Here is a 15,492-nt window from a genome sequence, read left to right on the forward strand (position 1 = left end):
ATTTAGAGATTGCGCGGAACTTGTTGAATTCGGGGAGCGTCGTCGTGCGTCGCTTTAGCTTAACCCCCAGTGGCGTAGCACGAATTTTCGCCCTGTATTTCCCAACCTACGGCCCCCAAATCGCACCCCTCCAACTTACAGGCAATCGTCGGGGTTTAAACCACCCCTAGTGGTGCAATTCCGGCCCCAAATCCGGTTTTTAGACCGGTAAAGTGGCGCTATGTGAACAATTCGCGTACGCCACTGGCCGGCGTCGCGGTGATATGTGATGGCCCAACATAATCTGGGTTTTCAGTGCGAGACGTTAATGTGACGGGTGTAGTGATCACACGCCATGGAGGTCTGCCGGAGGTCCTCGTGGCTTTTGCTGCTTCTTGGAGTTTCGCTCCTCGCCACTACCTTGCAGGGTACGTTCGAAAAAAACAACGCCGAAAAAGTGATTTTTATGAATTCGATTAAGTGGTGCGTGGTGGTTGAAAACACGGGGTAGTGGTGCAAAATTCTAGTGATTTCACTTAAAATTATATAATGTGTGGCAGCCATGATTCCATACATATTCGTGCTATATAATATGATATGTTATTTTTGGACGATACCAGTTTCTAATAATAAAAATTTTCGCAAATAAACTTACTTCTATAAATAAAAATATTTCACACCGGCCGACCAAAATTGACAATAAATTCACCTCTAAGGTTGCTTCTTGTAAATATTTAAGCAATTTTGAGTAAATTATTTGGGGGAGAAGTTGGAGTTTACTTTGCGAATTGGGTGAGCCGGGAAAATGGCTGAAATTCAATACCGACTTTTGGGATATTAAAAATTTCAAAGGTGGCTCAGTATTTGAAAAAAATGTAAAATCGCTGATCTAAAAGTAGCTAAGTACCTACTGCAACTGACGACATCGGCAAATCGCCAGCAAAGGCTACCCTAGACTGTGTTACCGATTTAGATCAGACACCAACCGTGGATAAAACAATTTCAACTATTACTGCCCTTGTACCTCTTATCTTAATTAAAAATTACCATTAACCAATTTTCCTCAAACCGAAATTTATTTAAGTAACACAAATTACGCGACTTTTCTGCAACAATAAAACAATGCAAGAACAGTAGTTAATAATTTGCAAATTAAGACAATAAAACTAATTTTACACACTATCGTATTTTCCATGCCATAATATAAAATCACAGCTGTTTGCTTGGCTTTGAGCCAACAGATTAAATATCAGAGTGAATCCATAATTACTCTAGAAAAAAGTTACAAAATTGTTTTTTGAAACGAACTGAGGTTATTTTTTAAAGGTGTGCAAGGTGAGGCAGAGTCAGAAGGCCCTTCCGAATCGGAATGCCGGCCTTACATCGAGAAAGCTCTCAAAGAGCTTGAAACAGGTGAAACGGCCGGTACAACAGGAACTCCAGAATCCGGGGACAGTAAAGAAGATACTCCTCCTGTAGTTGAAGTCACTACCGACGACTCCGATCACCATGAAGGTGAAGGAGATGACGATACTCACGAAGAAGGAACTAGCATCGAAAGCGTCGAAGCCGAACAACAATCTGAACAAGAGGTAAAACTTCCTTCCCAAATCAAAAAAATCATATTTCTTTTATAGGACACTCAAGAACACGCAAGTGTTGAAGAAACTGATAAGGTAAGTAGACCATAACGTTTTTTTGTTTGATTACGATCAAACAAATAGGAGACGACTGAAGAAGAAACTCAAGGTGAAACTGTAGAAGAAGAAAAAGCTGAATCGGTTGAAACTACAGAAACTCAAAGTGTAGAAGAAGAAAGAGCTGAATCTAATGAAACTGCAGAAGGGCACGAAAGTGTAGAAGAAGAAAAGGCTAAATCTGTTGAAACCGCAGAAGGGCATGACAGTGTGGAAGAAGAAAAGGCTGAAACTGCTGAAACCGCAGAAGGGCATGACATTGTAGAAGAAGAAAAGGCTGAAAGTGCTGAAACCGCAGAAGGGCATGACAGTGTAGAAGAAGAAAAGGCTGAAACTGCCGAAACCGCAGAAGACAGTGTTGAAGAAGAAAAGGCTGAAACTGTTGAAACCACAGAAGGGCATGAAAGTGTAGAAGACGACAAAGCTGAATCTACTGAAACTATAGAAGAAAAAGTAGAGTCGTTTGAAGAAACTGAGCAACAAGAAGCTGGTGAAACTGAAAGTGTGGAAGATGATAAAATCGAAACCAAAGAAGATGAGAACGACACTAAGGAAGAAACCAAAGAAGATGATAAAAGCGATACTAAAAGTGACGTCACCGAGGATAATAAAAGTGCCTCTCAAGAGGAACAAGGCGGTAGTACAGAAGCTGAAACAACTGGAGGTCTTGATGAAAGAAGTGCAGAAAAAGACGACAGTACTCCTGACGAAACTAAAGAAGAAAGCAAAGAAGATGAGGCAGCAGAAAACGTAACTGAGGAGACGGAAGAAGAAGGCGATTCGGCCCCCGAAGAAGAGCTGTCGCTCGATATCGAAATTCCGAGCGAATTAAGAGATAGAAATCATGTCGAACATTTGTTGAAATTGGACGATGAGTCGTCCGAAACCGAAGAGATTATCAATCGCGTGGCGGAGATAACCCTTCGGGAATTGAAGAAATTGTACGAGAATGCGATAAAACCGTTGGAGGTTTTGTACAAGTATCGCGATTTGAGTAATCGCCATTTCGGCGATGCTGAAATTTTTTCAAAGCCATTGATACTGTTTATGGGACCGTGGAGTGGTGGCAAATCGTCGATTATTAATTATTTGCTTGACAATGAATATAATGAAACTTCGCTAAGGACAGGAGCTGAGCCGTCTCCTGCCTATTTCAACATTTTGATGTACGGTGAAGAGCCAGAAATTTGGGATGGGACTCAATTAGCCGCCGACTTTACATTTTCTGGTTTGCAAAAATTTGGACAAGGTTTAGAAGAGCGACTTCGTGGTGTGAGACTGCCAAGCAAACTATTAGAAAAAGTAACCAATCCCAAAACTAGTGACTCAAATTAACCCCAATTACTTCCAGGTCAATATAGTTGAAATTCCGGGAATTTTAGAAGTACGCAAACAAGTTTCACGCGTATTTCCCTTCAATGACGCCTGCCAATGGTTTATTGACAGAGCCGACATTATATTTTTAGTATACGATCCTTCAAAATTAGACGTTGGACCTGAAACTGAAGCTATTCTCGACCAATTAAAGGGCAGAGAGCATCAGGTATCAAACCAAACCACCGATTAACTCAATTCATTGAAATTTTCAGACACGCATCATTTTGAATAAAGCCGACCAGGTCAAACCTGAGGAATTGATGAGGGTCCAAGGAGCCCTAATTTGGAACATTTCTCCTCTTATGTCATCCCCTCAGCCCCCCGTCATGTACACCACCTCGCTGTGGTCCCGACCTTACGAATCCTGGGCCCCTGTCCGACTCCTCCAAGCCCAAGAACGCGCGTTTTTGCGCGATTTGCGCACAGCTGTTGAAAAACGCATCGAGAATAAAATCGCCAGCGCACGTAGATTTGCGGTAAGCGAAGATTTCTCGCCCACAGGGTGTCTTATGCACAAGTAAAATAAGATACCAGGAACATTTGCGCATTTTAACAGAAAAGTCAATTTTTCAAAATTTAGTAACTTTTGCTACAATGAGGTGGTGGTTGGTAATAAATGTCAAGTTTCAAAAATTTTGTTGAATTCACAATGAATACTGAAAATATTTCATACACACCACCTGACAAAAGAAAAATCGCTCAAAACGCCGCTGAAAATCACCATTACCAACCTCTACAATGTAAATTTACTAGTCTATTTCAGCCCCCGAATTGGTGTTAAAATGGCTCATTAAAGCATCGGTTTTGGTATTGAAATAAGCTTTCTTTCAGACGCAAAATAGAAAAATTATTTTACGTGTTCTTTTACAAGATCATACATAAAAGTGTCAAATGTCAAAAAATAAATGTCAAACATTTTTGACAGATAGAATTTAAAAAAAAACACTTTTTTGTTTCTGGTATCTTATCTTACGTGGAATTTTTCTTGTTTTTGTGTTTGTATAAAACACCCAGTATTGGAGCACCCAATTTCTTCTTTTGCCAGGTTCGTGTGCGCAACCACGCCAAGATGGTGGACTGCTACTTGACGACTTATTACAACCACAAGTCGGTTTTCGGTAACCGGAAACAGGTCGCCGATGAGATAATTGAGCACCCCCAGGATTACCACATCTACGAAGGACTTTCGACTCTTACAAACATCTCGCGTTATGACTTGCCGGATCCTGACGTGTATAGAGATTTCTTCAAGTTGAATCCGTTATACGACTTCCAGCAACTCTCGGCGACGTGCACCTATTTCAGAGGGTGTCCTATTAATAGGCTGGATGTGGCAATCGCCTACGATCTCCCTGAATTAGTCGGAAAACACAAGCGAATGGTGGAAAGCGCTTTGGCTGAAGCCAATCAAACGCCAGTACCGGGCAGTTGAACGCTCGCCAAGGACCAAGTTTTCAGCCCTTGAGCAGAATTCTCTGCAAGTTAAAGACTCCGACGCTAAAATAGCGTCACGTGTGTCGCAATTCGTCTTCATGGACTGATATGTGAAGTGCACGGACAATAGTCAGCCACGCTTATAAATAGTCTCCTGCCATGTGTGTTGATCGCATTTAAGAGTTCTTGCAATCGGAGTGTTCATTCAGAAATCGATTTCAAAAGAGAGTGGGTTATATGTATTTTTTGACACCAGATGTACAATTCCTTACCAGCTTTACTAAATTAAAGTGTTTCTAATTGTAGTAATGTGTATATTATTTATGTACAAATAATCGAATTTGTAGTAAATAACTTAGTTTTTATTTTCTCATCTCTTTTTTTTTCAAGCAAAAATATATAACAATTGTAAGAAGACATAGGTTAAGTACTTAAATAAAACAATATATTTTCATTCGTTGCTTTATTTTTAACTCGAAACTTGCCAAAAACATTTTACACATCGTTACCCTACTCATTACCAACCAATAAAACACTAGAAATAATTCATAATTGAGTGGTCTGTTTCTAAAATGACTAAATTTAGGTCAAATATTCGCCTCGCAAGACACCTGACTGGCGCCAAATCGTATTATTAGAACCAGTTAAAACCTGGCCTGTGCAATATTTCTGGCAAATTGTTCAATCATTAATTATTTAACCGACACAAAAATAGATTTTTTAAGGGTCTATACTTAATTGAAAACCAGTCAAATTAAAAAAATCCTTTATTAAAAAAACGAAACGAACGAAACAACACAACAAAATCTTAATCTAGTCAGTTCTTGTTTTTTTCTGAGGGGGTTCACCCTCATCACAGACTTTAGTCACTTTTTTCATGTCATCTAAGCCCACCATGTAGATTTTTTCATCACCGATGGACTTACCCTTGACGATGTAGGACACCGTAGAATACATAGTGTATCCTCTATCAATACTTAGGTACTTTTGTAGTAAAAGGAATGCGATAACAATCTCGGCATGCTCTTTACTCATTTTCGGGCGTTCCATATTTGGCACTCGGAATTTTTTCGGGCCGCTGTGATACCAAGCATCTAGTAGTTTAATTAGAGTCAGTTTCTCGTTGAATCCTTCTGCTTGATATATCAAGGCTTGAATGTCTTTGCAAAATTTCGTTAAGTCATAATGTACGGAGATCTTTGTCTCGAGTTTGCAAATATCGCACATTTTGTTGCAATCGCTTGCTTCCCACACTTGTTCAAAATAAGAGGCTAAAATCGAGCGACGACATCTGGAAAATTAGGCGAATTAAGCGAAACTTGAAATGAGTTTAAACCAACTGTAAGCGCTCAACGCAGTATTCTAGCACTTGTTGAGCCTTTTTCTCTTCCAGTACCGAAGTTGACACTGCTGAAATTTTTAAGTAATCGTTTAAACTAAATAGGACTATGCAATCGGCGTTTTCGCCGTCTCTGCCAGCTCTGCCACTTTCCTGATATAAGCTTTCCATGCTTCTCGGAATCACGTGATGGATTACAAACCTGACATCAGGTTTATCTAAGAATTACAGAAATCAAGTTTTTTTCCAGTAAGCTACACTACTAAAAATTAAACGAACAAAAAATTCTCCTAATTTTTTTGGTGTTTTTGAAAGGCTGTAACTCCACTGGTTTAAAAAAAAATTGAAGCTTTAAGTTTCTAGTTTAGAGATCTAAAAAAAAAAATTCTGTGCTACGGTTATAACGTAATAGTGATAGCGCGAGAAAAAAATATGTTTTTGTTTTTAGTCGAAATTTTTTTAAAGTTTTACCTTTACCGTTTACCTTTAATATGTTTTTTTGACATTTTCTTTCAGTCAAATTTTCGCTGAGACATCTGATTTTAAATAAAATAATAATAATAATAATAAAAGATTTTTATTAAATAAAATTAAAAGTAATACCAAGATGCGGAGGCAAAGTGTAGCTAGAAGCTAATTCAACTTATCCTTAAAAGAAAAGTAATAAAAAAGAAACAATAATAATACCTAATAAAAACAAAAATAATTATTATAAACCATATAAAATTTAAATAAAAATAAATTCGGAAATTAAAGGTAAAAAAAACCATTGTCAGTCTCTCAAGAAGAAAATAAAAACAAGAAAGAACAAGAAAAATTGAACAGAAACAAATTCTTTTTTTTTTGTTTAAAAATAAATTCGGAAATTACTTAATAACTAAAGGTAAAGAACAAGAAAAATTGAACAGAAATAAATTCTTTTGCATTTATTTTTACTACACAATCACAAATATTGATAGGAGAGTAATGTTTTTAGGTATTTCTACAGCTTAATGTACAATTGCGTGCAAAAGATTTTGGTCGTCAATGTCACTAAAAAAATATTTTTCTATGTCAGAAATTTTGTAATTTACCCTTGGTGATTGATTTTACTGTCTCAAAAAGTCAAAAATGTCGAAAAACTTTCTGATATTGCTAAAACTATGGCACGAATTTCAAATAATACAAAAATAAGTTTGTCGAAAAATAACATTGACGACCAAAATCTTTTGCATCCGACTGTACCTTGCATATAAAACTTTTAAATCGATCCAACACATAACCAACACAACCAATAATTGATCAAAGAATTAAAGGAAGAATTGTACACATTGTTTTTGAACATCGTTTAATCTTCGTCAAAATGAGAAAAATATTTTTTTTTTACAATTTTGCATTAGTTAAATTTGAAAAAAAAAATTTTGATTTTTTTTTTCAAAAATTAATCAGTATTGTTTCTTGAATTTTTTTACAAATTAAAAAAATCCTAATACTTACATTTTTTTGATTTTTTTAAAATTAAGTAGTATATTGTTTCTTTAATGTTTTTACAAATTAAAAAAAATCAAAAAACAATTTTTTGTTTATTTTTTTTAATTTTTAGCAAATAACTAACTAATGCAAAATTGTAAGAAAGTCGAAAAAAAATGTTTTTTTTTATTTTGATGAAAATTAGGCAATGTTCAGAAACAATACAAGGTGATTCTTTTGGGGCCTACATTGGAAACGTTTTAACTTCTAATGCAGATAGAAACTTGAAATTTTGTACACACCCCAAACCGAGCAGTCTGAGTTTAACTAAATTATTTTCAAAATGGCTGTACTTTCAATTGCCGTTGAGAAAATAGGGTCATTAAAAAAAAAAAAAACTAAGTTATAGCTGTTTGTTAATCATCACTTTCAAAAAATCATATTAACTTTGCAATTTGACAGTTGACAATTTTGAAAATTTTAGAAAACTCTTCGAATCTTTGGTTATCGAATGCAAGAAAAATTATTCACTTATCGCAAAAGGTTCAAGAGCTGTGATGTTTTAAATGAACCTATGCAAAAGAAAATTTGACCAAAAAATTGACATATGTCAAAAACTATGATAGATAATTTTATGTACAAAATTTCAAATTCCTATCTGCATTAGAAGTTAAAAGGCCCTAAAAGAATCACCCTGTATATGCAATTGTTACTTTAATTCTTTTGCAAAACTTTGATCAATCGGCCCGAGAAAACGGTTAAACGGTTTAATGGATCGATTTAAAAATTAGCAGGGCTATGAGAAGAAAAAGTAACTTTTTTCTTTAAATCAATGTTGAGTTTAAAAAAAAAATATTTTTTTAAAAATCATAAAAGGATCTTGTAACACATTTATTTCAGTTTTTGACACTACCCTTTTTATTTTATTCGGATTTAAATCGGATCCTTTTTCATTTAAAATCAGCAACAAAATGACGTAAAGAGAATATGAAAAAAGCATATTAAAGATAAATAAACATGATATTCGGCCTATGCATTGACTTAACTAAAAAAAGTTCTCCACAATTCTCCACGTCCGCAAAAACAAAAATTTAGATTTTTTTTCTTGCTCAATTGCGTGATAACCGTAGCAAAAAAAATTGACAAAAGAGAACTAGAAACTTAAAGCTTCAAAATGGTTTATTTAAAATCTAGATACGACCATTTTTCGATGAGTTTCAGCCTTCCAAAAATCATCAAAAAATTTAGAAAAATTTTTGTTCCTTTAATTTTAAATAGTGTATAATCAAATTTACCAATGCCCATGCCAAAGGCAACGGTTGCAACAACTACTTGATATCTATTATCCAGCCACTTTTTATGTATTTCTTTCTTTTGGTCAGGATCCAATTGGGCATGAAATGGGGCGACTTTCAGTTTCCTGGCTTTTAAGTCAGTAGCCAAGTTAATGCATTCATTTATGGTATTGGTATAAATAATCCCGCTCTGACCCGCGTACTGCTCTTTCATGAGTTTCTCTAAATAAGTTAAAACTTCGTTTTTGGTATGCGGTTTGGGCAAAACTTGGTAACACAAATTCGGTCTATTAAAAGGTGCAGTGATGATCATACAGTTGTCAAGATTCAACATTGATTGTACATCATTTAAAACCGCCATTGTGGCAGTCGCGGTTAGCCCCAAAACCGGCACTTTCTCCAACACGGACCGAACCAACCCCAAGTAGGGGTAATCGGGACGAAAATCGTGCCCCCAAGTCGAGCAACAATGCACCTCATCTTAAAAAACACAATCACCCCTTGGATCCACCCCGAGAAACTTACCAATTGCAATCCTCGCCACCCTCTTCGACTCGTAGCATTTTTTCAAAACCGACATAAACTTTTTGCTTCTCGCGATCCACTCAGGAGTCACATATAACAACTTCAAAGTCGATTTTTTATCAGTCATCAAGTTGTAAATCTCTTTGATTTCATTTTTCGACGTACTTGCGTTAATTGTGGCAGCTTCGATGTTGAATTTTTCAGAAGCGACTAACTGATCTTGAATTAGTGACACCAAAGGGGTTACTACCAGTGTAAAACCCGGGTCTATAAGGGCCGGAAGTTGGAAAACTAGTGATTTTCCACCCCCTGTTGGCATGACAAGAAGCACGTCTTTCTTGGAGAGGGTGGCATTGATGGCGGCGAGTTGTTTAGGCCGGAAATCATCAAATTTGAATTTTTCCTTCAACAGTGACTTGAGTTTAGCCGACCACGTGAATTTTTCTTCAAGCCATTCGTTTAAGGTACTCTCAGTTAGGGCAATTCGTTTTCGATTTTCTTCAAGGGATTTCAACCGTTTTAATTCTTCTAAAGTGCTACAAGCTTTCGCATATTCCTCTTTGGCATCCGCCAGTTGCTTTTCCAACGACTTGACCAATTTCGACTTTTCCGCACAATCAATTTCGGCTTTTTCCAAGTCGCTCATTTTATAACTACGCTAGAACACAAAAACTGTCACAATTATCACAATTAAAAATACTGTTTTTTGCATTTATCACCGCCTTTTTGGCAAAAACTAAGCAAAACAACCGAAATTGGGTTATGTTTTCAAAGTTTTCAAACTACAGGAAACTGTATTGCCGAGATTCACCATTTACACCTAACTTCATTGTGCTCAATCACTGCGGTAAAATTAGCAACAAAACAGTGACGTACGTGGAGGTGAGTTAAATTTTAACCGTTTTTAACTAAATTAAACAAGAAGGAAAGGTATTTAAGCGAAAATTTGTTTATTTGTGGTATTTACTAGTAATAATTTGATTGGTTGTACTTGCTGATGTAGTTTTTATATTTTGAGGTTATGTTTGTGCAAGACTCATTGTTTTGTCTGTTTTTAAGAATGATAAAGCATTGTTTCGTTAATCCTTAGGTGGCATTAAACAATGACTGATTTACCAACGGAACTCGACTTTCCTGTTAGCGGCTTATTACCAAAGAAGGAAACAGCCGTTAGCTCATTTTTGACCAAATATCCTCAGTATGATGGAAGAGGTACAGTTATAGCAATTTTTGATTCAGGAGTCGATCCGGGAGCACCGGGATTACAGGTATAATCTTTATTTGTTTTAATCCCAACTTAGGAGTTTCCTTTGTAGAAAACATCTGATGGCAAAGTTAAAGTCATTCATAGATTTGACTGCAGCGGTTGTGGCGATGTTGACACAAAAACTATTGTACAAGCGTATGATTCTTATATAACTGCGCTTAGTGGTAAAAACCTCAAGGTAATTATAAACAAATGTGTGAACATTTAACAATTTTTCTTCTAAAACACAGATCCCAAGCACGTGGAACAACCCTACAAATTGTTATAGAGTGGGGCTTAAACACGCTTATGACTTATACCCTGAACGATTAGAAGAACGCATGACTTCTGAATACAAAGAGAAAAAATGGGATGAACATCACCGGAAAGCTGTTGCTGAGGCCAATAGACAGTTAGCTGAGTTTGAAGCGAAACACACAAGTTTGTTTTTCTTTAAAACGGTCAACAATTCGGTTAGAAATTACGCATTTTCAAGGTTCCAATCTCTCCGATGCGGACAAACTCATCAAAGATGATCTTGAAACAAAACTTGAAATCCTGACAAATTATGAAAAAAAATTTCACGACGCTGGACCAGTCTACGACTGTATTCTTTTCCATGATGGTGAACAATGGCAATGTTGCGTGGACACTTCCGATGATGGAGATCTCGAAAAGTGCCCCCTTTTGGGCGAGTATAGTCTCACTCACGATTATACTGCTCTGACACCAGAAGACAATCTAAATTTCAGTATGAATGTTCACGATAATGGCGATACACTAGAATTAGTTGGCCTTTGTTGTATGTATAATGTTTAGGGAACGCTTTTTTTCTAAATTGGGGTTGTAGCGAGTCACGGGACTCACGTTGCCTCCATTGCTGCTGCTTATTTCCCTGATAATCCTGAGCAATGTGGGGTTGCACCCGGGGCGCAGATTGTCTCATTTACCATTGGTGATGGGCGATTGGGCTCAATGGAGACAGGGACGGCACTAGTTAGGGCTATAATTAAGCTGATGGAGATGTCAAAAACGCTCAAAATTCACGTTATTAACATGAGCTATGGGGAACATGCGCACTTTTCAGATGGCGGGTAAGGCGAACAACCACTCAAAACAACACTTTAACACTTTTTTAATTCAAACACTAAAAAATGTCAAATGTCAATTGTGGAAATAAAACTCATGGCCCACTATTGTTTTCTGAGTTTGGGGATACAAGCCAGTGGTTTTTTATTCTAATTCAAAACCTGCCGTGTTAATAAAAAACACAATTCTTACTAAAATTTCGCATTTGAGTTGTTTTCTCCCCCACAAAAACGCTTCAAACACTCACTTTTTGTTTCATATTAATATGCATCAAGTAGGTTGTGGAAGTCTAAATGAATCTAAAAAGTGTCATTAATGTCATTCAGTGTTAATTTTAATTATTTTTTGCTACATGGGGTAAACATTTATTTGAAAAAAATAATTTTAGGGAAGGTTGAGGTTAGGTTTGATCCCGTTCAACGACTACTTCAATGCACATTAATATAAAAACGAATATAACAATTACCAACTTTGCAACAAGAAATTACTCATTGTTCAAACTCTGAATATACAGGGTGATGCAAGTTAAAACACCATTTTTTAATATTAGTTAATTAAATTGTTTTGCTTTTTCTAATAACTCTTGAATTTGGTGTCAAATTGTGTCAAATTCGAATTTTCAGACGTATCGGAGAGCTGATGAATGAAGTGGTCAATAAATACGGGGTGGTATGGGTGGCTTCCGCCGGCAACCACGGCCCTGCTTTAAGCACCATTGGTACGCCCCCTGATATAAGCCAGGAGACCATAATCGGTGTTGGGGCTTACGTATCGCCAGAAATGATGGTGGCGGCTTATTCCATGCGTCAAAAACTGCCAGGTATTGAAAAAGACAGTTTGACAAATTTCTACCATTGTTATTTTTAAGGCATGCCGTTTACTTGGTCGTCACGGGGCCCATGTATAGATGGTGGTGTTGGTGTTACGATTTGTGCACCAGGTGGCGCTGTAACATCCGTCCCGAATTGTACTCTTCGATACTCGCAATTGATGAATGGGACCTCGATGGCGTCCCCCCATGTCGCAGGGGCTGTTAGTTTACTAGTGTCAGGGTTGATTCAGCAAAATTTGTTCTATTCGCCATATAGTATCAAGCGGGCTATTGAAAACACAGCGAGTGTTTTGCAAGGTGTTGAGGTTTTTGCTCAAGGAAGTGGTTTGCTTCAAGTTGATAAGTGTTTCGAGTGGTTGGTGAAGCACTACATGACGCAGGAACAAAATGTTAGGTTTCATGTTAGTTGCGGCTCGTCGAACTCCAAGGGGATTTATATTCGGTCAAAACCGACGAAGAGTCCTTGTTCGTATAATATATCAGTCGAGCCGAATTTTCTTGACTCGGATAATGTGGGATCAGACATTAAAATTAAATTTAACATGAAGTTAGCATTGGTTTGTAATGCTTCATATGTGAGTTGTCCGACTCATTTGGACGTCTCGAATGCTAGTCGAGTGTTTGCTATTAAAATTGACCCAACTGAATTACCAATGGGGGTCCATAGTACATTTATAGAAGCGTTTGATGTCAGTTGTGTCTCTAAGGGTCCAGTTTTCAAAATACCGATCACAGTAATCCAACCAATTGAAGTGAAACCGCCCAAACATACAGTTTCCTACAATTCGGTTCTTTTCAAACCAAACACCATTAAAAGACACTTTTTTGTGGTCCCTCATTTCGCCACATGGGCTGTTCTACGTATGGCTTCGACGGACGAAAATGGAGTTGGTAGATTTGTAGTACATTCCATGCATTTGCTACCAAAGCAAAGTTGCAAGACATTAGAATCGAACAAAGCGGTTACCGTCACGGCAAACGTCGATTCGGTTATCAGTTTTCAAGTTAGAAGCAATGTTGTCTTGGAGGTTGTCATTGCAAAGTATTGGGCCAACTTAGGCGAACTTAATTTAGATTACTCGATTTCGTTTTATGGAATTAAACCTAACCAACAATCGATTACCATGCATGCGGCTGATGGGATCCATTCCGTTGAAGTGACTTCGCTACAAGGGGAGGAAATCCTACCGTCGATCACTTTGAAAAATTCCGTCCAAATTTTGAAGTAAGTTTTTAAACCAAAATTCCCATTTTATACAAGTTTCTAGGCCGGCTGAGGGAAAAGTCTCGCCACTTACAGCAAGGGATGTTATCCCCCCCAACCGGCAGATTTATGAGCTCCTCCTAGTGTATAATTTTACCCTAACTAAAGCAACAGAAGTGTCACCAAATATAGCTCTACTCAGCGATGTTTTATACGAGTCAGAGTTTGAATCGCAATTATGGTTGTTGTTTGACTCTAGTAAACAGCTCTTAGGTTGTGGTGACGCCTATCCGTCAAAGGTATGTTTTTAAGGGCGTGGCATTTAACCGCCCCGCCCTGTATCTTCTCACTAACCACCAAATTTTAGTATTCTATTAAACTAGAAAAAGGCGATTATGTGATTCGTCTTCATGTGAGACATGAGAAAAAGGAATATTTGGATAAATTAACTGAAATTCCATTGTTGTTGCAACAAAAATTAAGCAATGCGATTACATTGGATGTTTATAGTAGTTATTCTCAAGCTGCAATTGCTGGTAAAAAGTCAAATGTTAGTCATGGATTGCATTCCACTGTTATACCCTTTTATATTGCTCCTCTACCTGCCGATAAGTAGGTATCTGTAATTTTGTGTTTTCTCAAAACTGACAAATATATAGGTTCATAGCTAAGTCTAACAACCCGGCGCAGTTCCTCACCGGTTATATCACTTATTGTAAGGATGATTTAGGAAAGAAAGTTGATTCCCACCCTTTCAAATATATTTTATTTGATGCTTCTCCCTCGAAAAAAACCTCGAATGGTGGTACTGGATTCGAGAAAAGTGACAAAAATAAACTAGAGGAGTGTAGGGAACAAGTCCGGGATTTGAAAACCCAATTCTTGTCCAAATTAGGTAATGTCACGTGACCACTCAACTAGGTTATAGCCCGGGTTTTCAGATCCTTTAAATGCGGAGAAATTTTATGATGAATTTTTGACTAAATATCCAGATCATCTGCCTCTCCACACCGCCTATTTACAAGCCGTTGATCCAATTGACACAAGGAGGCCCTATCCGAACTTACTAGTTAATATTCAAGCTACTATGATTAATAAAGATGTCCAACTTAAATACATTGCTATTTGTGACAAAGTGATAGAAAATATTAGCGAAGAGGGAATTTTGGCCTTCTCAGCCATGAAGGCTGATCTGCGATCCGATGCTTCCAAAATTAAAACGTAAGCCCCCCCCCCCTCTGGGATGTTCTCGTTCCGAAGTGGCATTTTTCAGGTCGATGGATCAAAAACGTACCATTTATTTGGAGTGTTTGTGTCGCAAAGGTATCATTTTATGTCGCTTGTATAAGCTTGAGGAAAAAGAAGACTATTTGGAGAGAATCGCAGGGATTTGGAAGTCTTTGGTCCGGTTTGTTGACCCAAATGATGCGAAGGTTTGTCCCCAAGTGTCTTTTCTCCGTGTTTTATTATTTCATTTCAGGTGGTGACACCTTATCTGGTCTTTTTTATGATGTGGCACGCCCATGTCCATAAACAATATGGCCGAGTGTTGAAATACACCATGCGAATGCAAGAAGAAAAACCTTGCAAGGAGTTGGAAGATAGAATTATCGACTTGTGCAGAATGAACGGCTGGGAGTATTTAGCAGATCATTTGCAAAGAAATATACTTTCGAAATTCCCTCAATCGTATCGACCTTTTTAAATAGTTAGCAATGTTTTTTTAGCTTTTGTTTTTACGGGTAGTTGTTTCAAAATAATTGCCAAATTGCTTTTTCATGTTTTTCTTGTTACCTGTGCTGTTGGAATGAATAATAAACGCATTTTTCTGAAACATTTATTTTTTTACAAAACCTACATCAAATCGGTGAGAGAGTCCGTTTTTCGACTGGAGTCAACTCCGGGTGCCACACATCCACAATAAGGACAAGTCGGAGTGAAGTTCCATTGTGCCAAACTTCATGCTCGAAACTGTCGTCAAAAACGAGTACTTCCCCCTCTTTCCAACTCCTACGAAAACCAATCA

At 37.3% G+C, this 15,492-nt stretch overlaps 4 protein-coding genes across 7 annotated transcripts in view; 2 read left to right on the forward strand and 2 right to left on the reverse strand.

The window, feature by feature from the left end:
- Positions 1-299: 299 nt before the first annotated feature.
- On the forward strand, positions 300-4,941 carry LOC123006069 (sarcalumenin). The gene is made up of 7 exons (XM_044400228.1): positions 300-407; positions 1,306-1,571; positions 1,617-1,655; positions 1,704-2,978; positions 3,028-3,219; positions 3,266-3,529; positions 4,099-4,941. Exons 1-7 carry the CDS (start codon positions 335-337, stop codon positions 4,483-4,485), a joined length of 2,496 nt encoding a protein of 831 aa, XP_044256163.1. The 5' UTR covers positions 300-334; the 3' UTR covers positions 4,486-4,941.
- Positions 4,942-5,236: 295 nt separating this feature from the next.
- Positions 5,237-9,875, reverse strand: LOC123006812 (ATP-dependent DNA helicase Q1-like). The gene is made up of 4 exons (XM_044401608.1): positions 9,096-9,875; positions 8,571-9,050; positions 5,828-6,044; positions 5,237-5,778 (listed from the first exon to the last, which is right to left on the reverse strand). Exons 1-4 carry the CDS (start codon positions 9,739-9,741, stop codon positions 5,301-5,303), a joined length of 1,821 nt encoding a protein of 606 aa, XP_044257543.1. The 5' UTR covers positions 9,742-9,875; the 3' UTR covers positions 5,237-5,300.
- On the forward strand, positions 9,828-15,300 carry LOC123006810 (tripeptidyl-peptidase 2). Of its 2 annotated transcripts, none has more exons than XM_044401602.1 (14): positions 9,828-9,977; positions 10,186-10,363; positions 10,412-10,540; positions 10,593-10,782; positions 10,820-11,143; positions 11,192-11,435; positions 12,054-12,250; positions 12,299-13,487; positions 13,531-13,765; positions 13,834-14,078; positions 14,126-14,361; positions 14,408-14,687; positions 14,740-14,899; positions 14,947-15,300. In XM_044401602.1, the coding sequence occupies exons 2-14, from the start codon at positions 10,199-10,201 to the stop codon at positions 15,169-15,171; spliced, it is 3,819 nt and encodes a 1,272-aa protein (XP_044257537.1). In that variant the 5' UTR covers positions 9,828-9,977; positions 10,186-10,198; the 3' UTR covers positions 15,172-15,300. The 2 variants fall into 2 exon arrangements, with proteins under 2 accessions (XP_044257537.1, XP_044257538.1); XM_044401603.1 differs by having other exon boundaries at positions 10,838-11,143.
- LOC123006811 (aspartyl/asparaginyl beta-hydroxylase) overlaps positions 15,290-15,492 on the reverse strand; it is a 28,323-nt gene continuing 28,120 nt past the window's right edge. For all 3 annotated transcript variants that reach the window (XM_044401605.1, XM_044401604.1, XM_044401606.1), the window contains one exon: positions 15,290-15,476. In XM_044401605.1, the coding sequence (XP_044257540.1) occupies positions 15,326-15,476 (151 nt within the window). In that variant the 3' untranslated portion in view covers positions 15,290-15,325. The remainder of the gene's footprint in view (positions 15,477-15,492) is intronic.

Source organism: Tribolium madens, unplaced genomic scaffold (genome assembly GCF_015345945.1).
Source record: "Tribolium madens isolate multiple individuals breed KSU strain unplaced genomic scaffold, Tmad_KSU_1.1 Scaffold_2;HRSCAF=44;Tcas5.2_LGX, whole genome shotgun sequence".
Lineage (NCBI taxonomy): Eukaryota > Metazoa > Arthropoda > Insecta > Coleoptera > Tenebrionidae > Tribolium > Tribolium madens.

Coding starts and splice junctions, on each gene's coding strand:
- LOC123006810 (XM_044401602.1), top strand. CDS start 10,199: ATGACTGATTTACCAACGGAACTCGACTTTCCTGTTAGCGGCTTATTA. Junction 11,144..11,191: donor AGAATTAGTTGGCCTTTGTT/GTATGTATAATG, acceptor TTGGGGTTGTAG/CGAGTCACGGGACTCACGTT. Junction 13,488..13,530: donor AATTCCGTCCAAATTTTGAA/GTAAGTTTTTAA, acceptor ACAAGTTTCTAG/GCCGGCTGAGGGAAAAGTCT.
- LOC123006812 (XM_044401608.1), bottom strand. CDS start 9,741: ATGAGCGACTTGGAAAAAGCCGAAATTGATTGTGCGGAAAAGTCGAAA. Junction 9,051..9,095: donor GGTGGCGAGGATTGCAATTG/GTAAGTTTCTCG, acceptor GTGTTTTTTAAG/ATGAGGTGCATTGTTGCTCG. Junction 5,779..5,827: donor TACTGCGTTGAGCGCTTACA/GTTGGTTTAAAC, acceptor CTAATTTTCCAG/ATGTCGTCGCTCGATTTTAG.
- LOC123006069 (XM_044400228.1), top strand. CDS start 335: ATGGAGGTCTGCCGGAGGTCCTCGTGGCTTTTGCTGCTTCTTGGAGTT. Junction 1,572..1,616: donor AACAACAATCTGAACAAGAG/GTAAAACTTCCT, acceptor TTTCTTTTATAG/GACACTCAAGAACACGCAAG. Junction 2,979..3,027: donor CAAGCAAACTATTAGAAAAA/GTAACCAATCCC, acceptor AATTACTTCCAG/GTCAATATAGTTGAAATTCC.